Source organism: Prunus dulcis, chromosome 1 (genome assembly GCF_902201215.1).
Source record: "Prunus dulcis chromosome 1, ALMONDv2, whole genome shotgun sequence".
NCBI classification, from domain to species: Eukaryota; Viridiplantae; Streptophyta; class Magnoliopsida; order Rosales; family Rosaceae; genus Prunus; species Prunus dulcis.
This window is the reverse complement of record NC_047650.1, coordinates 22402064-22425439: the sequence shown is the minus strand read 5'-3', so window position 1 is coordinate 22425439 and position 23376 is coordinate 22402064. Positions and strand designations below refer to the sequence as shown.

The 23376-nt window shown below is 38.2% G+C and overlaps 4 protein-coding genes across 8 annotated transcripts; 1 reads left to right on the top strand and 3 right to left on the bottom strand.

The window, feature by feature from the left end:
- Nucleotides 1–5091: 5091 nt before the first annotated feature.
- Nucleotides 5092–7394, bottom strand: LOC117614478. Of its 3 annotated transcripts, none has more exons than XR_004583878.1 (4): nt 7045–7394; nt 6115–6937; nt 5714–5783; nt 5092–5544 (listed from the first exon to the last, which is right to left on the bottom strand). XR_004583878.1 is itself a non-coding variant. In XM_034343299.1 (2 exons), the coding sequence occupies exons 1-2, from the start codon at nt 7199–7201 to the stop codon at nt 6423–6425; spliced, it is 672 nt and encodes a 223-aa protein (XP_034199190.1). In that variant the 5' UTR covers nt 7202–7394; the 3' UTR covers nt 6019–6422. The 3 variants fall into 3 exon arrangements, 1 of the variants encoding a protein (XP_034199190.1); XR_004583879.1 differs by having other exon boundaries at nt 5718–5783; XM_034343299.1 differs by lacking the exons at nt 5092–5544; nt 5714–5783 and having other exon boundaries at nt 6019–6937.
- A 7392-nt stretch (nt 7395–14786) lies between these two features.
- Nucleotides 14787–18887, top strand: LOC117614954 (inorganic phosphate transporter 2-1, chloroplastic). 2 transcript variants are annotated; one of them, XM_034343901.1, is made up of 4 exons: nt 14787–15804; nt 16803–16994; nt 17366–18226; nt 18781–18887. In XM_034343901.1, the coding sequence occupies exons 1-3, from the start codon at nt 15052–15054 to the stop codon at nt 18188–18190; spliced, it is 1770 nt and encodes a 589-aa protein (XP_034199792.1). In that variant the 5' UTR covers nt 14787–15051; the 3' UTR covers nt 18191–18226; nt 18781–18887. The 2 variants fall into 2 exon arrangements, with proteins under 2 accessions (XP_034199792.1, XP_034199791.1); XM_034343900.1 differs by lacking the exon at nt 18781–18887 and having other exon boundaries at nt 14788–15804; nt 17366–18346.
- Nucleotides 18618–19526, bottom strand: LOC117614955. The gene has a single exon (XM_034343902.1). It carries the CDS (start codon nt 19499–19501, stop codon nt 18863–18865), a length of 639 nt encoding a protein of 212 aa, XP_034199793.1. The 5' UTR covers nt 19502–19526; the 3' UTR covers nt 18618–18862.
- Nucleotides 18620–23035, bottom strand: LOC117614953 (beta-arabinofuranosyltransferase RAY1). Of its 2 annotated transcripts, none has more exons than XM_034343899.1 (6): nt 22902–23035; nt 22442–22820; nt 21741–21993; nt 20896–21660; nt 20364–20610; nt 18620–20221 (listed from the first exon to the last, which is right to left on the bottom strand). In XM_034343899.1, the coding sequence occupies exons 2-6, from the start codon at nt 22678–22680 to the stop codon at nt 19785–19787; spliced, it is 1941 nt and encodes a 646-aa protein (XP_034199790.1). In that variant the 5' UTR covers nt 22681–22820; nt 22902–23035; the 3' UTR covers nt 18620–19784. The 2 variants fall into 2 exon arrangements, with proteins under 2 accessions (XP_034199790.1, XP_034199789.1); XM_034343898.1 differs by having other exon boundaries at nt 22442–22794.
- Between the last annotated feature and the right edge of the window lie 341 nt (nt 23036–23376).

Here is a 23376-nt window from a genome sequence, read left to right as displayed (position 1 = left end):
CTTAAAACCACGGCTCCAAACTCCTACCCTACGGAAAACACCATATTTGGAACCACTTTTGTTCTTGGACCTGCCCCAAAAACTGGCTGGCAATGGCCGATCACGGAGGCCGAAAATCGACCCAAACTTCAAGCTCAAAAATCCAATAGCTATGCTGAGAATCGATCAATTCCTACCCAACAGGCAGCTAGAACAGCTCGAGAGGTTCAAAATTCATACCTGGGTCGACGAAAATGGTGGCCGGAGGAGGGAGATCGGCGGCTGTGAAGTTCGGATGACGTCGGCCGCTTCTTCTCCAATTTCCGGCGAATCCGTGACGGCTGGCGGCGGGAGGTGGCTAGGGTTGGAAGAGGACGTCATCCCGGTCATTTTGGTACCGGCTCCGTCCACAGCAGTGGCCGGTGGCCGGAGTTACAAGGTGAAGAAGGCGACGGACGAGGGAGAGAGAGGGAGAGGTCGCGCGAGGAGAGAGAGAGAGGGTGAGCTGGTTTTATAAAATCCCACTTCGAAATATTTACGGTTGTGCCACTGAGATTCTTTTGACCATAACTCTCTCGTTACAACTCCGATTCTGGCCCACTAAGTGTCTATGAACTCATTTCACCGTGCTCTACGCAACGGTGTCAGTAGAATGGTCAAATTCCTTTCCTGTCAAAAAGTCAACTTTTCCTTATAAAATATTCCAAAGGCAAAATTGTCTTTTCTCCAAATAAATTATTTCTTAATTATGAATTTTGGGTTTGGGTTATTACATATCATTTTTATTAGTCACTGATTTTTGTTTTTCCAACACTTCCCTCCTCAGGGGAGTGAAAATGGTATGTTTATTGTCGTATCCTCATTACCTTGACGTATTCCTATGAAGATATTTCCTATTTCTTGATTCTGATGACCCCTTCTCTTCAAGGGGAGAGGAAGAGTGAAAAGAAGTTGTGTCTGCGTGAATTAGCTAAAGTTGATGTGGAAGAATTTGTTGTTGTCGTTTTCCGTTGTTATTGTCATTGTCGTTGTTGCTGTTGTCTACCTTGCTACTATGGCGGTTGCTGTCATCCCACCATCCATCACTATGCTAAATGTTGATGCTTTTATTTCTTCACTTGCTTCTGGTTCTACTTCGCCTGCTGCTTCTCCTACCCCTATTGTGATGGTTCATACTGAATCGTCCACCAACCTACTCTTAGGATTCAAATTGAATGGACCCTTCTGCGTGTGTGTGTGTGTGTGTGTGTGTGTGTGTGTGTTTGTGGGTGAAGGACTTTCTCTTGTTGCTGGCCCCTTTTGTTTATATAATTTTAGGTCTTTAAACATTAAATTTTAATTGTAAGAAAATTATAATTTTAATTAGCTTATTGAAATTATATTTTAATTTGTATGAGCCTAAAAACTGCATTTGAAAAATGACACAAATATTGATTAATGATACATTTTATTGGAACCCTTTTTTTAATCAAGTATTGGAACCCAATTGAACCACTATTAAACCCCCATTAGAAACTGCAACAAACGTACAACTAACTTAATCAACAGGGGAATGAGCTACAAAGTGGCCTCATTAAAATCTTGTCATAAAAAACTCACAAATGAGGAAAATCCGATTAAGAAAAAAGAGTGCCACAGCTCCCCTCAAAAATAAAAAAAACCTTCAAATTTCAACCCTATCCAATTCCAAGGTATGCTCCAACCAAGGTGGTGCAACATCTGTCCACACAAGTTCTTTACTCAATAATCTGTATTTATTTTGGAAAAAAACAAATTTAATGTATTAAGAAAAATTGTTCTTAGATGCATACTTGTTCAATTTATTATCAATTAACCAACAAAATTCAACTTTTTTATTTATCATTTTGACTTATTTTTAAAGATAATTATAGGTTTTTTCACATTAGAATTTTATTTATTTATTACTTTTTTTTAAGAATAGATGTTAGCAAAAATACACTTGAAAAATGGCTCACATATTATTATTCTCAAATCACATTTTCACTATTTTTATTTTGTGAATATGTTTTCCAATTAATCTACCATACATATTCTCGAATCCTGAAAATTGCAAATTCGTTTTCTCACTTTCATTCTTTAAAAATATTCTCATAAAACATTCTCTAAAAACGTTACCAGATGGGCACTAAACTTTTGCAAACGTGTAATGCTCTTGTTGATAATTGGTAATTGTGTGTGCAAATATCACAACTATAGATTAGAAAGATAGTAGAATCATAATCTAAAATATCGATAATATCGACAAAATATCGAGGATATTATTGTTTTTTTGAGTCACGGATATTTCGGAACGTATCCATACACATATCGTATAAATATCAATAATATCGAAAAATAATTTCGCTCAAACTTCAACAATATTTTGTCAAAATATCGCTATAATATCGAAAATATCGATGTAATGAACAAAGAAAGGAAAAAAAAAAATACACAAAGCACACATGCAAAGAGGATTCAAACCCCTAGCATTTCACTCCTCCAATGCCTTAACCACCATGTTACTTATGTTTTTGTGATAATATGCTAAAATATGTACATTTATATTGTTTTGTTTCCCTGCAAGAATTAGATTTTCACATGAGAATGTGAGTCTTTGACCTTTCCTTTTGAGATAGAATCGAGCGGCTCATGGAAAGAATCTGAGACCTAATCTTCAAATGATTTTCCTTATGGACAACGTCAACTAATCTCAGATCCGTATGGTTGATATCTTAACAATTACATGCAAAACTATTTTGGGAATTTATCATTTGATGACTACTCTTCATAATACACTTACTCTACACATAAAGATGATGAAGATAGTGAAAATTTTGAACATCATAAGAACTCTATGTGGTACTAAGTCACTCATGTATCTTACCATGCAATGTATAAAGGGTAAAATATTGTAGTAAATCATTATATATAAATGATTATAGTGTGTTTAATCTTCTTTCCTTAATTACTACATATTTTCTACACTCACAGTGCTTATCAGCTCGCTATATAATCAACTTAAATTAGTTAAACCCATCATGCAATGCATTTCCTTCCAATGTTTTGTGATAAACTAATAGATAATTGACTAAATAAACATCCTCCAAAGTTTCAATAAAAATTTCCAAGTTTTTCTTATAATTTCCACGGTTTTTATTCAATTTTTATCGACATCGATAATATCCCAATATTTCCATCGAAATTTTCGTGTTTTTGAACTACCGATATTTCCGATACCATCAATATTTTATACCTTGAGTAGGATACAGGTTAAAAGCAAACTATGGGATTATTTGAACTAACTATTTCACCCCTAATTTTAAAATTTATTATCTCACTTGTTTAAAGTTAAGAGCAAACTTGGCATGTAAGTATGGGCTTAGCCAAGTTGGTTAGAGCAGATGTACTCCCCACTCTGCACCCGAGTTCAAATCCCCCTCCTCTTAGTTTAATTTAATTTAAAATAAAATATCATTTGTATAAAACAAAAATGAATTAATACCAAACTTGGCATGTCTTAAAATGTAGTAACCCTAATTTGTTTATAGACTTAGGTGGTTGGGACCATACATAATTGGAGTTTAGTCCAATCAAGTCCCACCTCTCTAGTGGCTCTAAAGATAATTTGTAAGTTAGAATATGTTGAATTGTTGACTAATTCAATAAGTCCAATTCTTATAGTAAAAGGAAAAAAAAAATTCAAATCCATAAGTCTTCTTAAACACCGATAGTATTTTGATTCTGATAGTGGGATTCGATGGTGCATACATACACGTTGTTTTCTTATTAAGGACTATGCATGTATATAAGAAGGGTAGTGCTACTCCTACCACATTTTATACCATAATTGTATGCCACTTTATGCGGCAGCCGATTTGGACATCTACATCATCTCAGGTGATTTGAATTATTATTTTTAATTAACAAAAAATTAAAAAATATAAACAAAAACTACCAAGAAAATACCCTAGGGTTTGACGCTTGCCTCTCCACAACAGCTCCAACTACACTCCACTCCACTCCATCTTCAGCACACAAACAACAATCCAGATCTCAATATATAGATATGGACCAAAAGAGATCTAAATACATTTTATTAATCTATTGTTATGAACCAAAGTAAAGTGGACAACTCCTAGGAAGCCTCAAAGGGCTCCATTCAAAACAATGACCCTACCTTGAATTAAGAAAATTACTTTCTATTGTTTCCATCTGATTCCTCAACTTCTCTAGTTCAGATCTTCTCTTCCCTTTATTCTAGATGTGGAAATTTCCTCCAATGGATGGGTTGGTGGGAGAGAGAGGAGGGTAAGTAAGAAGAGGTGATAAGTTTTGAGTAACATAATTACATTTTGAAAATTAAAAAGAAATTTTAGTATAGTTGGCTATTTACTTGACATGTCAATAATACCTAAACCGATACATAAAATGGTATATAATTATTATATAAAAATGTGATAAGAGTAGCATTATTCATATAAGAATTTATGTCTTCTAGTACTATTTTATTCTCTTTTTATTTCAAGCTCTTTGCAAATCAAAACTCTGTATATTGAAGATAACACAGTACAACAATATTTATGTATGTATTTATTTCCTTCAATATAAATACGTTTCAACTTAATTATGAATTTCCTCATTACAAATTCAATCAACCACGTCATGATTCAAGTTCTTATATATATAGATATCTTTGGCCATGGGATAGAGTTGAGTGCATATTGAGATCACGCCTAGCAAACCACTTAGTGCTGTCAGTGTTGAGTGCATCTTGAATGCGGTGCGGTGCAGTGCAGTGCAGCTCTCTCAAACACACACCGATCAACACAGTAAAGCTGGTTGCTCTCTCTCTCTCTCTGTGGCCTGTGGGATCCAACACACTATCAATTGAGAATAATATCGGTGTTATTAGTAATAAGCCAATTAATCGTCTCTCTAATGAAATTTAACACTTTGTCAAAAGATGATTCAAAGTTGATGATCTCTCTATCTATATCTTAGTCCCACATTTCTACTTATCAACAAAGACGAGATAAAAAGGATCACACGCATGGTGGGGGCAGGCAGAGAGGTATAGCCTATAGGGATGGGATGATCCTTAAACCACTTTAATTATCCCTTAATTAATTAAATATTACCCACACGATACCTAACAATGCTCCATCAAATCTCTTTCAGATTTGTCTCCCTACATCTGAAATGAAGGGCCAAGGGAATCTCATCTCATCCCTTGTGAATGCTACGTGAGTGGACTGCGGACGGCCTCTTTTCAAATCTCTATCAGCAGCTGTCATCTGTGATTTTCTATTATTTATTTTCATTTATTCGTTTTTATATTTAGGGTTTAAATATCTTATGTTAAACTAATTACGTGCAGCTTCATGAACCAGTAGTAGCTAGGCAACGAGCACCAGCTGTCACGTATGGGACAGAATGTATTTTTATGGGTTTCTCCCCAATTCCATCAATAAAGATTCCGATGCTTCCAACTCTATCGCTGTTTCTCGAGACTCCAGTTCTGCCTGCCTTCCCAACCCATCCCATCCAATCCCGTCGATCGAATCTCTGTTCAAGAAAAAAGCTAACCCCATCATTCATGTCCTCATGCATCATGTATGATGCACCATACCTTACCATTATCATACTTGTAATTCGTATAAGGTGAAAGCATTTATTTAATTAATCCAATCCCACACAGAACACAGAAAAAAAAACCCGAGAAAATGAAACTTACATACATTCTGCTGGTTGAGTCAAAAAATTGAAAGCTTTGTCCGTCTCCCCGATCAGCATCAACCTGCTTGCTACATTTTAGAATGTCAAACTATTGAATAATGAACCGATTTTTAATAAAACCATTTCCCAGAAAACAATAAGAAATAAACCGAGCAACTGGAACAAATTACAAACAAACAGAGATGAGGATGAAAGAGAGAGGTGCTCTGTTTCACGTAAAAGCATAACAGAGTGACACAACACAGACACGTTTGTGCAACGTGGCACGCAAAACCTGATGGGAAACGGCAATGGAAAAAGCTGTTGTGCAAAAATAATGGCTGCTATAAGGTATAATGGATTTTGGAAGGTAAAAAAAGAAAAAGAAAAACAGAAATGCAAAAAGACAAAATCACTCACCATGATTCATGAATGAACACATGCACATGAAAAAACGAAATTGGACTGAAATTCATTAATCGCCACGGATACTGAAAAGCAATCCATATGAACGATTACAGCTCTAGCGCCAATCCCATTACATCATATGATCAAATACTATACGATAATTGATCTTCTTCTTTTTTGGTTCGTATTTTCTCCTTCGTGGGGTTGGGGGGAGAGGGAAGGGGAGTTGTCTGGTAGTATTTAATTTGTAGTATTTAACCCGCCGTGGCATATATATTTATAGTACTCAGTCCGAGACTCCGAGAGTGTCACATGTGTTGTTATTGCCAGTGGTTGCCGTTGTGAATGAGATAGAGCCGACTACTAGGGCTTCCATGAGCATGGCAAATATCAGCACAGTGAGGAACCTTGGCAGCTGATTTCTGAAACGGCGTCGTAGCCTGTGAGATTTGGCGGACACAGCGGTCAACTGCCGTGGACACCATGGGGAACCTGGGAGTGGACCCGGAAGCAGCAGCGCTGTAGTAGTAGTAGTTAGACGAGGAGGAAGTGCCGGAGGACGACGTCGTGGAGGCTGAGGCCGAGGAAGACGGCGTAGACGACGGCGTTTTGTGTGGTTTGGGAGGGACGAGGGAAAGGAAGGCTCTGATCTTCAAATTGGCAAAAGGCGGTGGAGATGCAGAGGCGGCTGCTCTGTCGTATTCTTCGATGAGATTGGCCAGATCCTCATCGGACTTGATGGACACAAGGGCGTCGAGATCCTCGGTGGGCAACTGACAACGTAGGCTCACGGTCACGGAGGGCCCACACAGCTCACCCAGCTTCAACAACAGCTCTGTAAACACACCACACCACAACAAATCAGTCAATCAATCCTATCTACTCTTTATATATCATCGAGGATGGCATAAAGAAACGGAGAGTAAACGGGAGTTAACTGACCGGAAAAGGAAATGTTGCGGTTTACGGCGAGGACGCGGGTTTCGCCCCCGAGATAACGAAGCTTGCCGTCGGGATAACGGGGGAGGATTTTGCCACCGTAGCTGCAGAGGAACTTGATGGTGGAGGGCTTGGTGGGTTCAGGCGAAGGTCGTACCATTCTGGGTTTGGTTTGGTTTAGAAGAAGAGTTGGGAAGAGAGATTAGAAGATGTGTTGGGGACTACGAGTTGCGTGCTCAAGCCTATGTATGGTACACTTTGGCCTTTATTTATAGAGTTCCTTTCTTCTTCAAGGGGCAGGGCAAGTGTAAAGTAACTAGAATTGGTTGGTCAGCTTTTTCTTTATTTTTTTCTTTCCATTTTTTTAATTTTTTTGAAGACTGATGTTTACTCAGTTTTAACGCGGGTTGTACGCAGAAACGTTATCTTAGACTCTCCCAACAATGTGAGCAATTATAGCAAAGGAGTATAATTTTAAAATATTTTTTGAGATTATATTTTAAAGTGAAAAATCTTAACCATGTCATTCTCGCGTGTTATAACAATTAGTCTGATTATATACTGTATTTTAATATTATACAATAATTTTTTAATTTGTAGCTCTATTAATTAAGAAGAATTATCCAAACTTCGATATTTAATCTTCACTCTCTCAATATCGCTTGTATATATATACAAAAATAAAAAAATAAAAACACTCCCATTCCTAAGAATAGTGTCGACTGTAGTTAACGATGTTTTGTCGTTTTGAGCTCCATTTTCTCATTTCTTTTTCCATCTGTTACTTATGTTTGTATGCATATGGAGCACTTTATAATTCACTCTCGTTTGGTCGTTACCTCGTATGTGAACATGGACTAGTACTGTCTATCATTACCGGGAAACATAATTCGAAGCATAAAAGATTTGATTTCGCCAATGGTTCCCACCAGAGTGGTGATGAATTCCCTCTTTTTCATGGCACCCAGGACCGAATTCCAATGAAGTTTTCTTTCTTCCAACCAACCAATGTAACGAAAAGAAAAAAAAATTGATATTTTCACAACTTTAATCAGCTGCTTTCGTAGATTACCGTCTGCGCCCGAAAAAATTATAGTTTAAAAAAGAATTGTTGAATAAATACATCTTCTCAAAAAACTAATTGATGCTTTTGGTTTTCTTTGTTGCTTACATGCCTTCATCTGCAAGTCCTGGCCTCATAGGCATTGCCCATGTTCATAGTCATAGTCATGCTGGCAAAACGGTGATATGCAAGGGCAAGGCATATGGGCTCCACAAACGCTTCTTTGTTTGTTAGTTTGTCTATTTTTTACTTTTTAGAAGAGAGGACTGAGATGCTTTTGTCGACCTGCTAAACAAAATGGCCGGAAATGATTGATGACCTCTATACATGTATGTGTTATGTAGCTGACTCACTACTGCGTGCATATCTTCTTCTTCACACTGGCCATGTGGTCCTGTGAGGTCCATGACCCACCACATTCTTGCAGAAGTGCAATTTCAGGGTTTCTTGAGACTCACAAAGGAGAGGAAGGGGTTGGTGTCAAATTAACACAACTTCCTCATTGTAATGTTGGTCGTATTTGAAACAATCTGTAGGTCTGCTTGCTGGAGACAGATATTTTTGTTTTAGGGTTTTTGAGGTAGCTTATCTCGGTTCATGACAACAGACCGACCTATTAGTTCGGTCCCTCCTAAACATGGCATACCTAATTCAGGCTACTTTAGTTTTATAGCTTTATTTTTTCTATTTTTCTCCTCATTTAATAAGTAAAATATGTTAAGATTACATAGAAGTCCGTCTCTTTGAAATTTTACAAAATGATGAGGAAAAAGATAGGAACAAAAGGATAATGAAACCAGGATAAGGAAAGTTTTTCTGGAGTTTATGAGAACGAAAATGCACTCATGAGTATGAAACAGCTGCATTCCATTTCATTATTTCTTATAATATTAATTTAGGTTCAAGAATGAAAATATCGGTCGATATATCCCTTTTGTTAGGTGTCAATGCAGATATAAGGGGGTAAGCCTATTTCTTCCCCCTTATTTGCAATATATCTCCGATAACTCCCTATATACTCAATATTTATCAATATTTTTCGATACTAGACAAATAACCTAAAATTTTATCTTTAGTTTGAAAAGTAATCATAGGTCCCAATTTCAAAATATTTATAAATTGAAAGCCCAATAATATCTAAATCGCTGATATTTTCATACTTGGTTCTGATAACATTTTCAAATAGTAAATGGACAATACACCTGAACATAAATACAAGCAGGACCCAGATCGATCAATTGCAAGCTGTCCATAGGACCATAGACACGCATCATCACATCAGTCTCTTCTGGCAATTAAGAGTGAGGTTCCATTTAGAATACGTAAGAAATCATCACATTAAAATCTCGATCTTTACCGAAAGAAAAAAGAAAAAATCATAATCAAAGTAAGCAGTTTGGAAATGAAACTTTAATGGCAAGTCCAAAAGATATGTATCATTGACAAACGACAATCGATTGAAAGGTCATGCACTTCCTTATCCGAACACACATTATCTATCTGCTCTTTTAGGATAACCTCTCACTAGAGACTAGACTTAAAATTATGCTAAAATCCGCTAATCCCTTGTCCTTTTCCTTGATTATGTCACGCAATTATATTTAAATTTGAAAGATGAACATGTCAATGGGGTCCTACTTGAGCCATGGATCAAACTCTATCTATCTCCCACCTTCCTCTATACCATGTTTCCAAATTCTTAATAATAATAATAATTTTGCAGAATAGTTCAAAAGTTGCTGAGCATATCCACCTTTATCTCCTTATCCTTTACGTGCGAGAATCATGCACTTTGCTTGGTTTATTCACATACATCATACATAGTTACATATGATATGCCACTTGCATATTATTATTATTATTATTATTATTATTATTATTATTATTATTATAGTTTATTCGGTAGGTCTCAATTCTCAACTACAAAGTAGAGAGCAACTTACAAAACAACAATAATGCTACGAATACCAATTTGTCCCATAAATTTTTGAGTGAAAATATTTTAAGTTTTCTGAACCAACATGATTCAGAGTAAGTTCGGATGGAAAACAAATTAAATGTAACTAGCAGCATGTTCTATTGTCTTGCTCTTTTTCCTTTTCCTTATTCCGTAATTACGCACTTTTTCATTTGCCTTGGAGCTACATTTCGGAATTGGATATTAATATTATGACTTTACAGTCTCTCTTTTACACGTGTCATGGACCCACCGAGAATACTTGTAATTGGGATGCTGACGCGATCTCTGTCTACAACAAAAAAACCACCCGACTTGCAATGTTTTTTTATTAACAGTCGGCTGTCGTTTTGTTCCGTTTTCATAAGCGTGTGAGTCATTCGTGCCAGCGACAAGCTCGAAGCTATTTTCAATTAAGAGAAGGTCGTTTTGGGCAAGGAAGGGAACCGATAAAATGACAAGGCAAAACAAAATAGACGTGGTGGAAAGATTAATGTGTGTCATGTATGTACCTAAAAATTTGGTATGTGGGCTTTCAAAATACACGCTTGATCATCACCTTACACTATTGTGTACCGACATATTGATATAGTATAGGACCCATGTCTTGTATAGGGGACCCCTATCTACCGTTAAAGTTGACTCCCAAGATGATGGAATAATGCTAGAGTCACAAAGTTCTTACACTAATTTTAAGTTGCCGTGTTTGTATTTTATTTGTTTTCTCTGATTTAGATCTTATTTATTTATGGTAGATAAAAACTTATGACATTAATTGATAATTAAAAATTAAAAACCAGTTAATCAGAATAGTGAGTTCTTTTCACCCAAATTAAAAACCAGTTAAAATCGAAGAAAAAAACTAGTCTCTCAATTGTGTACGATAAGCTGGTAAAGTGTTATTGGAGATGAGAATCTGAGGTTGCTTTGCCAGTGTGCCAATGTGCCACTGTGCCACGTGCCGACCTCTGGTAGTATATGGAGTACGCTTCTCGATTTATGATGTGGCGGAGTGTGATTGGGTTGGCAGCATGCACAGTGGAGGGTTTGGCACGCTCCCGACAGATGTGGAAATGGTAAAAGTGATGGGCCGCGTCCGGTTGGGACCCAGTGGACCCTGAGCTTTGAGTGTTGAAGGCTTGTACTTTCTTTTGATTCTGAACTCAGTGGGGGACCAAAGGGGTTCACTGAATGTGTGGATGCTCCTTCTCTCCCAATTTGGACTTTCGAATTTGGATGGATGCATTGAAGCTTGAGAATTTTGAATTAAACTGCTGCTGTGCTAGCAGAGAAGAATATGGGGATGTATTGTCTGATGCAGAAGCATAGAAGTGGATCAAGATAGATATTAGCATTTAATTAGTTATTTTATGATATATTATTATTTTCTTATTTAGGTAGTTTTAGGATAATTTTTTATTATTTATGTGTAATGTTATAAATTAATTAGTTTACTTTTAGACTAAGTAGCCTTGGTGCCCAAGTCTTGTAAATCCTATAAATAAGGCTAATGTAATAGTTGTAGGGGGTGGATGTTGATGATTAATAAAATAATTTATTTGTGGCATGGATTTGCTATGATATATGTGAGTTTGCACTAGCCTTAGATTTCGGTGCTCGTATATGTGGTTGGTGACCTATGTCCGAACCCCGATCCCCATCAATTGGTATCAGAGCCAGGTTCAAGATCTGCTTTATCGAGGAGGTTTTTGGATGGAGGGTAAACCCAACTTACGGAATGCATTGCTTGCATTCTTGCAGACAGGATTAGTTGAGTTGGTAAGGATCGTTTTATTCACTATCTAGTATTACAGAATCATACAGTATCACCACGTCAGCTGGTGATACTTCCATTCAAAAATTGTCATGTGTATAACTTTTTAAAGAAAAATTAACCTTTTATACAGCTGGATTTAAAAGTTCAATTTTATAATTTAAAACCATAGAAAATAAATAATAAATAAAACTCAATAATAATAAAAATCCCTAGCAACCCCTTCCCTGAGCTCGCCGCCAAAGCTCCTCCACTTTTTTCCATGGCTGCCCATCGGTTTTTCTTTTTCTTTTTTTAAATCTCTCCCTCCCCTCTATTATGGGTTTAGGTTTCAAGGAATTTTCTCACTATTATGGGTTTAGGGTTCAAGGGGTTTAGATTGAAGATTTGATGGGGTGGGTTTATGATCTTTATGGAATCATTTAATTTCATACGAAGGTTTTGAGGAATCTGAAAAGTTTCCAAAGTCCTACAAGATATATGGCGATTGAGATGTTTGACAGGAAAAGCAAATGAGGTAGGTGAATAGGAATCCAATCTTGGTTGCATAGCTTTCAAAATATACCAATAGCCGAATCAAATTTTTTCTATTGATTGTGAAATAGTGATGCAGTAGTCATGGCAGACGGTGGGTGTGGGGTTTTGGAGTTCGTCAATGAAGCAAGTGGTTTCTAGGGGGTTTTCTTTTTTCTTTTTCTAAAGTTTTTAAAATCTCTTTAATTTATTTAATAAGAGTTAAAATGAATGGTAAATCTAGTTGTCAATAAATTATACACGTGGCAAATTTTGAGTAAAAGTATCACCGGCTAACGTGATGATATCATACTATTCTATAATTTATTGTCCTCAAAAATCAAAGAGGCCTTGGTATGTCCTAATCCTGGAATGAGGCAACCTCCCCTCCTTCTAAACCTTTTTTTATCCCAAAAAAAAAGGGAACTTATTCTTTCATTATTATGTTTAAAATTACAAAAGTAGACTCTAGAAACCATGTGGGTTTGGTGTGGATGAATAGTTGGCCAAGGTATTGTACTCCTCCCCTTACACTTGAGTTGTATCCCATTTCCGTACAATAGTGTAGTTTAGAATATCACTATGTCAAAAAAACCAAAAAAATAAGAAGTTTTATTTGATGCTAATTTTGTGACGCTTAATTAGTCTAAAAAAGTTGCCTCCTCCACCTAACTTATACGAATGAATTCTATATATATGCTTGATTGTTTTGCCAAATGATTGATTAGATTTTTAAAAGTAGTTCATGCATGTACAAATGGACCAAATCGGCGCGGGACCAAAGTTAGGTGGAATATATATAAAACAAAACCAAGCAGATTAATTAGTTTCCATTATTCTTTCTTTTGTTAATTACCCGAGTGAGTGAGTTAACTCAGTTTCAAATTTTCAATGCAAATGTTAAAGATTTTCAGCTTGACGAGGAATCTTAGTGTGTGGAGATAATAACTAGTTTGCTTTGAACCATAGAAAAAGGGTAGGGAGTTGGGAGGGAGGGAGGGAGGGATGACATAGGATAGGAAGCAGCATAAAGCTCCAAGCCGTCCAAAATCAAGGAATCTCTATATGATTGGATGCACGACCTTTTTGACCCAGGAGAGAGGCCACTTTAATTTTCCAATATACTATATGCTTGGTATATAAAGCAAGCATATTCTAGTACAATGTGAATGCGCGTCCCTGTTGTGTTGCGTTTTTGGAATTTTTTTTTAGGGTTTAGGATTTAGGGTTACGTCGACATCGGTGCGGTTCTCATCCCTCACCTTTGACCAAAGTCAATTCATGTTTCGATAAAAGCTCCTTGAACCTGTGATTGATGGAAGGTCGGAAATTTGCTAAAACAGAACTAGCAACTTTCAAACTTAAGTTTCGACCATTTTGTATTGTGAGGTCGCCTAATAAGGTCGTTGGCTTACATAATTGGAGCACTGATGGGCCCTAGATATTGTCATGGGCTTGGGTTGTTATCCGTTTCTGAGGCCCAATCACTCATGCGTTTAGCATAATGAAAAATAAGTTTTTACTTTAGGGCTTGCTACAGATTTGGCTCGGTTTGTTGACTTGTGTGGTCAGGCTCGGCCCAAACATTTTTGTGTACTCTTGGGCCCAGGGGTTTGAAACTTTGAAGCTCTCCTTTGTCCGGGCCTTGTTTGGTTGGTGAAAAAAGTTGCAGGATTTGATCAGCTTAATCCAATACCATGTTTGGTGTTAAAAAAATGAATGCAGATATACAGCCTCAATCTCTTGGACCACAGGAGTCCAAGAGATTATGATAATATTCAACGGTTCAAAAAAGTTTCTTAAAAAGAGTGCAAGAGTTAGTGAACCGTTGAATTTATATGCAACGGTGAGTAACCACAAATCTCTTGGACCCTTGTAGTCCAAGAGATTGGGACTGTGCAGATATAACTCACTACTCCAAGTTCCAACTCTTTGATCATGGACCCCAGACCGAGGAGCCACGATTCACATTCAGAACACTAGTGCTAATGAATGATATTTATCATTCCAAGTCAATGTAATCAAATACAATTCAATCCTACCTTAATCAAATCCAATTCTAGTAATAAAAAAATATTCATATTCGTTTTTTTATTTGTTTGAGACATTTGATATTGTAGTTGTGAAGAATAGACCAACATTTCCATATTCGCTTGTAATCAAGTAGTTAATGTTGAAAGAATATTAACTACTTGAATACAAGCTTTTTATTCTATCTAACAATATGTTATGTGTGTTCTAAAAATAGACCAGAATTGGAGTTGATCAAGTTGCCCACCACAATGCCATAAGGAGAAACACCATCATCTCTAGTAGATATGGTGGTGCGCTTGATATATTCTCTTTTTTCTTCCCCTCATTTTTTCATAAACTCTAATTTTTCTGAATATTGACCGGGAATATATGTGAGTGGTGGTGAGAAGTCTCTGAAGAAATAGGACCACCACTCGTCCCAATCGAACAAAGGAAGCAGCCAAATCCACTCTTACCTCCCTTCTTTCCAACCAAAAAAAAAAAATTAAAAGAAAAAAAATCATATCCAACTCAAAAATGCACACTCCTCTGTTCCTCTACCACCACCTACTCCATTCTCCTCCTCTCCCTCACCAAATTCCATGGCCAAGAATCCACCTGAATAATCCCCTTTGGATTCTCCACCCTCTCTGTTCCTCACTCTCTCTGCCCTCTTTCTTCACCTAAGAAATGACTCCTTCTTATTGCCTATCTTCTGCAAGGAACACCATCACACCAGAAGCATTTCTTCTCCACAATTCTCATCTCTATCTCCCAAAGCACCGCTCTTTTTCCTTTTCAACTGAAACCCACTTCCCAAGGAAAGAGACAAACTTTCTCAGGCCCCAAACACCACTGCCCAAGTCTTTTCTCCCCATTTTGAGGCTAAACAACTCGAAAATCACACACCCTTTTGCCAGTTTATCTTCTTTTGCAGAAGCGGAAGGTGAAAAACAGCAAAACCAAGATGCGAAAGCTGAAGAACATCACGAGAATGCAAAAACAGAGGACCAAGCTGAGTCGCCTGGAATGGCTCAGGCCTTCCACATATCTTCCCGCACAGCTTCAGCCATTTCCATATGCATAGTATTTGCAGCTCTGAGTCTTCCATTTTTCATGAAGTCTCTGTGGCAAGGCATGGCCTTGAAGACCAAGATGTTGTCTTATGCAACGCTGTTGTTTGGTTTCTACATGGCTTGGAATATTGGAGCCAATGACGTGGCCAATGCCATGGGGACTTCGGTGGGTTCAGGAGCATTGACGCTAAGGCAGGCTGTTGTAACTGCTGCAGTGTTGGAATTCTCAGGAGCATTTTTTATGGGGACTCATGTGACAAGCACAATGCAAAAGGGCATTCTTGTTGCTAATGTGTTTCAGGGCAAAGACACTCTGCTCTTTGCTGGCTTGCTTTCTTCGCTTGCTGCTGCTGGTACTTGGTTACAGGTATAATATTGTTCTTCCTCTGTTTTTATTTCTATCTCAGTTCTGTCTAAGTTAGTTACGGGATTAACATATTCAATTCCTATGAGACAAAAAGGGGAGATACTAGCAAAGAGCATTTCTGGATTTGGTAGAATTCTCATGGCTTATTGAAAGAAATCAAACTAAATTAATTAGTATTAAACTAACTTTGTGTGGATCATGGAGGAGGCCTAGTTATGTTGAGTTCAATATCTTGGTCCTTTTGTTGGGTTACTTAAACTAACTTTTATGGACCAACTTCTGGAATATGTTACCCAGACAGGACAGAATGGATGGCTATTAGATATTTATAAATGTTTAACCATTGTGCAATAATAAGAACAAACTTCCACTGCATGTATTTTGTGGTTTTCTGTTTCGCTTGATCGATGACCTACATGAATGAGTTGTCCCTCAAAATCATCGAACCAAGATTTCCTTGATACATGCATACAATGACATTGGAAAACGGTAAGAGCTGGTCTCTTCAATCAAATGCGTGTGAAGGGAAGCTTCTCTGTCTTAGGATGATTCACCCTCCGAATCTTCTTTAGTACTACGAGTTTTATGATCAAAATAGTAATACCACGTGGGAGTATGACCGCCACACTAAAAATTTCTCTTATTTAACAAGCATAATAGAGTTTTCTTTTTTCGAACTTAATGAATGTATTACATTAGCAATTATGTATCATGCAGCATAACTCATTCAGAATGACAGAGACCTTTATGGAAGAAAGCAACAATATACTCTTCCATGCACTTACTTTGACAAACAAATAGATCCTATACATATAACTCAATTTAAGCTTGACTTTGAGTGTAGTTGTTTCAGAAAGAAAAAGGAAAAAACAAGGACTTTGAATTTGGTTGTTCATTTATATGCTGCATATGTTTCCCCCTGGATTTAGTTGTGCACTTATATGCTACATTCTCCTGTTCTTTCTTCCATCCACCACTAATTGTTTTCTGCTAGTCAGGTTGCATCATATTATGGCTGGCCTGTCTCAACAACGCACTGTATAGTAGGATCGATGGTTGGGTTTGGACTTGTCTATGGGGGAGCAGGTGCTGTCTTCTGGAGCTCATTGGCAAGAGTGATTTCTTCATGGGTTGTCTCACCGTTCATGGGAGCACTGGTGTCCTTTCTTGTATACAAATGCATTCGTAGGGTATGTTCCCCTTCCTTGGAGATGGAATTGTCAAATGATCCTCTGCCTTATATCATATATGGGTATGGCGTTGGCTTATGATAACATACAAGAATTTACCTGCTAATTAATGGTTCCTAGAAGAAAGGCTACCACATCTTGGTTTCGCTTGTAACCTTTAACCGATCTTATTACGAAAGACTATATATTTTGGTTAGAAAAAACATGGTTTCTTTTTATTTCCAAATTAATTCAAAACATAAGCCCTAAGCATCACTCTATATGTCTAACTCTTAGTCTTAGCATTTTACAGAACCTGATTTTCTGTTCAAAAATTGAAAGTACACTTCTTATTGCTTACAATTCTTCTTCTTCTTCTCTGTTCCTTTCAGTTTGTGTATAGTGCTCCAAATCCTGGACAAGCTGCCGCTGCAGCAGCACCAATTGCTGTATTCGTGGGAGTGAGTGGAATCTCATTCGCAGCCTTTCCTCTTGGAGAAAGCTTGGCTTTGGCTCTGGCCCGGGCTCTAGCCTGTGGAATTGCAGGTGCGGTCCTTGTATACAGAATTATCCGAAAGCAGCTAGGTCATCTCCTCCTCAAGTCCACATCATCAGAAGCAGAGCAAAAAGAGGGTACCATCCACCCAAAAAACATTGGGTTTCTCTCTGATATTGCAGGTCCAACAGGTACCCAGTTGGAAATAGTATATGGGGTCTTTGGATACATGCAAATCCTCTCAGCCTGCTTCATGTCATTTGCCCATGGTGGGAATGATGTCTCCAATGCAATAGGTCCTTTGGCTGCTGCCTTAACTATTCTTCATGGCGGTGCCAGTGGAGCTGAGATTGTTATTCCAACTGATGTTCTAGCATGGGGAGGATTTGGAATTGTAGCAGGTCTCACTATGTGGGGGTATAGGGTAATAGCAACGATTGGGAAGAAGATTACAGAACTGACACCAACTAGAGGATTTGCAGCTGAGTTTGCTGCAGCATCTGTGGTTCTATTTGCATCAAAGCTGGGACTACCGATCTCTGCAACTCATACTCTGGTGGGTGCAGTCATGGGGGTGGGATTTGCAAGGGGGCTTAATAGAGTTAGAGCAGAAACAGTGAGGGAAATTGTGGCTTCTTGGGCTGTGACAATTCCAGCTGGTGCTTTCTTTTCTGTTGTCTACACATGGATCCTTACCAAGCTTTTGTCTTATATTTTGTGAGTGTACATTTGAAGATAGAAGTGATGGACAGTTGATGTAAGTCATTAATTAAAAAACACCACTTCTTTTACAGATTTGTGGAACTAAAGATCTTGCTTGTGCTCACAGCCTTTTTCTTCTTGAATTCTACACTCTGGTGTTTCTTCTGTTTGAGTATCCTATACTGTCGTACACATATATGGAATCCTTGCTCAAGATTATTAGACATGTATGTTCTTTAAGGAAGCATCTACCTACAAAAAAGCCTTTTATTTTCAAAAAGGGAACATATCCCAAAAAAATTCAAGGATGATCCACCATGTTGTTTAACTATGCAGCTCAAGTACAACTCTTACATATAGAAAACACAACCCCTAGATGCACTATTTTGGCAATAACAGTTTTAACAAACAAAAAATATTTTTCTGTTTTCAGGGAGACATCAATATATTGTGAGAGTCTGACAGTGAAAATTTGTTGAAAACAACTCCTATAATTATGGTACACGACTAATCTAGTCTTAAAACGGCATGTCTATAGAATATAGTGCTGGAAATCGCACACTACTTATTATTTATGGTGTATAAATTTTTTTGTTACATCTCTCTCAGACTTTTCATGGAACCAAAATATTGCAGTAGCAATTCAACCACGTACCAGAATACGAGCGCAAGGTTGACAGTGTACAGAAAGTCATGGAGAAAGCTCTTGTACAGAAGTGAGACTTGGCTCCCATCCCAATCCTCTACATGATTTAGTCTTCGGGAGTGGGGGAACAAAAGGCTTCTTTCCTCTAATACCTTTTCTCCGTAAACGTTTTGACCACCTTTCCTTGGAGATATAATAGTCTTTAGCAGAGCAACTAGATTCATCTGTGTCCCAACCTCCTGCATTCACAATGATCCCATCTGGAGACTCTTTGCCTTCAGCAGGTTCTTTGGCCCTAGCTTTCTTTTCGTGTTTATGCTTAATTTTCTGCACTGTAGTAGTTGGTATTATATAATACTTCTGACCAGGCAAAAGGCTCTCCTCTGGCCCTAAAAGGGACTCCTGAGGATTTTTGAACACCTCTGGGCGGGCAACGCACATCCCAGGATACTTTTCCATCAACAGAGATGCAGGAACTACATTCTGATACAGCTCCTCTCGCCCACCTGCGTGGACTATCCTCACAAAAATATTCTTCGACTGCAAACTGAAGTCCAATGATATGGGAGCTTCTACTTCCTTACTTGCAGATCCTTCATTTATGGTAGATCCTTTCAACTGTTTGTGTCTTCCACTGTCGGTATTCCGGGCTAGGCCTAACAACTGGATGAACCTCTTCAGCATAGCCACAATTAAAAGAAGCCTGACCAAAATGTTTCAACATAGTCCACTGGTGGGGATTCTGATCATTCTATTGCCTTGATATTATTAAGCATTAGCCACAGACGATAATTCCTTTTTTTCATGGCCGGCTCTCCTTAATTTAATATTCCTTTTCAGAGGAAGCTGTGATGAAACCAAGGCTCTCATAGTTGCAAACTTGAGAGAAGGAATAGTTTCTTTATCATTGTTGGATGTGAAAACCGAAGTGAGACACTAATGATTATAATAAACCACCAATTGGGTCTCAAACTTTTTTTACTAATTTGGAATGGTGCTGACACATCCTTGTACTAGTATCATATTCCCATAGGCCTGATAAAACCTGCCTTTCTAACTTCTTCAGTCTCCCTCTGATCCAATTGTTATGGAGAACAAAACAACCCTGCTTTACACAGGCTGCTCTCACTTTTTTTCTCTGCCACAGGTCCAGATATGCACCATTTGGGAAGAGATCTCTGTCCAAGAAATGGACGGACAGATTTGTTTCAGGTTCCAAGCATCTATCGTCACCCACACGATTGGAACCCCCTTCTCCACATAGTGTGTCGTAGAAGCTTGGCTGCTCAGATAGATCTGAAGTTGCTGCATGTGCCACCACCTTCTTCATAGCATCAATTGTAGAACCATCAGAACGGGCAAAGTAAAAGCCAGAGTTCAACCGCCTAGGTAAGTTAATTGGTCCTGCATACAGAGCAATACCACAGAGGGGTTTAGGCCATTGGATTTAATAGCTAAATAGTCGTACGGATGGAGATATCACTGCATATATGTATTACGTGCTTATATCATTGGAAATAAGAGTGACCATTTACACAAAATGCACCTGTTTTGTTGAATTCATCAGACTGAGCTGCAAGAACAGCAGGACCAAAAGAGTAGAGCAATGGCAGCGGGTTTCTAAACCAATATACATCCGCATCACTAAGAAGCACGTTGTAACCCATCATCAGTATCTTCAAAACCATTCTGGACTTCACTTTTGTCACCTTCTGAAAACATTTTGTTCCGAAGTGGCAATCACTGAAGCTGATCTCACTTGGAGCTAATGGATCCCTGAAAACAGGCAGGCCCTAACAGTAACGGGAAATAGACAGTCAAATTTATGAACACATTCGGAGATCAGTCTAGAATTCAGACTAGCTTCAAGTTTAGTAAATAAAGACTCTTTTATCTTTGATCTACTACCGAAACTCAGCCTGCTTTGAATCATAACCGATATGTATCGTTTACTTATTTATCTGTCCATGCATGTGCATGCTGGCATGCTTTGTGTATGAGAGTATGAGAATGGACATACACATTCAAGTGAAACAAGAAGAGAACTGGAAATAAATAAACAAGATTTAATAAACTACCTGCAAGACAGCAAACTCGTATATTTCCTGGTCAAGGGCACAAATGATAAAATTTGTGACCTGCAGTTGGCGCAATCTACACACCCAGCTCATTAGCATGTCCTTGTAACTATATCCCGCAGCAGTAAGCACAATTGTGTTATTTTTGTCTGCATTGAACGAGAGAAGTGTCTCTAAAGAGAATGGAAGGTCTAATGGTTTCGTATGCTTTGTTGGAACCATCTGAGAACAGTCTGATAACTGGCCTGGTGATTTAACACCCTCAGCCCAAGCCAAAGTGTTCTTCTTCCACCCGAAACGCAATATCCATCCTTTCCATAATCTCCCTGCACTCTGGTATACCGTCGGACAAACGATGTTTTCCGTTGTATTGACAAAAATATATTGCCCGTCACATTTCAAAAGTTTTACTAGGCTATGGTAATTAATTTCGTGATAAGACAATGATCCATATAGTGCCCCAATATGAGAATTTCCAGCATATTCCCAGCTTCTTTCAAAATTTGAAGCATTGGAACCTCCGACATTCCAGTCAGTCTGATGTTCCTGATCAACTAGATAGAAGCTTGAGATTGTCCAACTGGCATCAAATACAAACCTAAGCTCAGATGACAAGGCCTCACTGACGACCCAACTGCTGTGCACCCCCCTACCATACAAGAAAGGAGGAAGCACTCCAGAATGTAGGGGAAGATCTTTGTTATTCCATGCCATAAGCAGCTTTCCTTCACAAGTAGTCGACTGCCAACTCTGCCCAAAAATCTCCTGCAATTGATGGAAGAGTGCACAATATCAATGGAGTTGTGACCATCAAATTTTCAGCCTGGAATAAGTTTTTTTCGTACCTCCTGTGTCGTCATCAATTTCCCATTCTCTCTTCGCCAATGCTTTCCATCCTCATCCAAGTAGAATGGGAGGTCGGACACATTTCGTGATGAAGCAACTAGAAGCCAATCATGGTCAAGTTTGTAAGCATAATTCATGGTGGAAATGAAGTCAGGTAAAACAATGGTTTCAGGATCAACCAGAACAGAAATGTCCGATGAAAATGACCTTGATCTTGCCATCATCGAATGAAAAAATGGGGTACCGAGGAACCTAGACCCATACAAACATGTATCAGATGGCAATAAATATACGATAGTTCTAGCTCCACTCCATTACTCCTTGAGGATTTCCTTAAGCCCGAACTAATCCTCAAAAACCATCTCTGGAAATAAAGCAACATACTTTGTACTCCTCATCTAGACTTTTCTGAATTATATAAGCCACCTTCTAGGTTCATTTTGAAAACCTTTTTTTTCTCCTCAATTCAACCAATCACCAGAAATTTACTATTAACATACAACCAAAACAAAGAAAACACAGCAGAAAAGACAAAAAAATCTGCTTTTCTGAAAAAGGCCTTTAAGAACGGTGACACAACTTACAGAAACATTCCATTTTAGCAGATAGATAAGTCAACAACTATGCTATCAACTAAAATGCACTGCATTCAAACAAAGTAATGATGGGCAAGAAATGAATGACAAAGTTATTGGCTTACGTGAAATCAATGTTGGGTTCGACCAAAACCCGCGAATCAAACGCTCCAGCGAAAGAAACAACAGAAGGGTCTTTGCTGAACAACACAACTGCAATCTGTGGGGACAAAGCAAGCCATGAGCGAATAGCTAAACTCTGCCTAGCCCCAACAGAACCAGTGAACGGCCTAGGAGCTGAGAATATGATAATTCTCGGAGGTTCCGAAACGCCGGCATCTCGTTGACTAAGCTTAGGCCTCATGATCTGATCCTTGAGGGAAGGAAGAAAGCATTGAGTAGCATACAGGGAGAGACAAAACAACGCCAACCCACATAGCCAAATTGACCATAGACTCCATACTCCCACTTGAAACGCCTGCAAAAGCAAATCACATTTACATTCTGCATTAATGTATGTAAGTCATATAACAAAGAAAAATGGCAAAGAGAATTAAAGATTTTTTTGAAGCAGAGAAAAGTGACCTTCATTTTATGTGCAGTTGTTGAGAACAATGAGACAATCGTGAGCTAAGTAGCCTGGTATTGTATATCTCAAAATATTTTGTGTGCATAGATCTATGAGAGAGAGAATGAAGATGAAAGTATGGAACATTAACTGAAATAGAGAAGAGAAGAGGAGAGAGTTGCAAAAGTAACGAACACACCAACCAGCCAGCCAGTGGCGCTCCCACCAAGGACAAGGCCTTGCGGGATCCATGTGAGTTGCCAAGATTGTCGCCTTTTACACGTCAGATTCCATTATAAGTCTTCGCCTACCTTTTTACGTTTGATTTGCGTTCTTGAATCTCTGTACTCGCGATAGTCAACGAAACCATACGGCACTCCTTTCCTTACGGCGTCGTTTAAGCTTTGAGTCTTTTCTTTCTTTTTTGACATTAACGATACTAGGGCGGGGAAATCAAATAACTGCTCTTAATCACTTGATCTACAAGCCTCT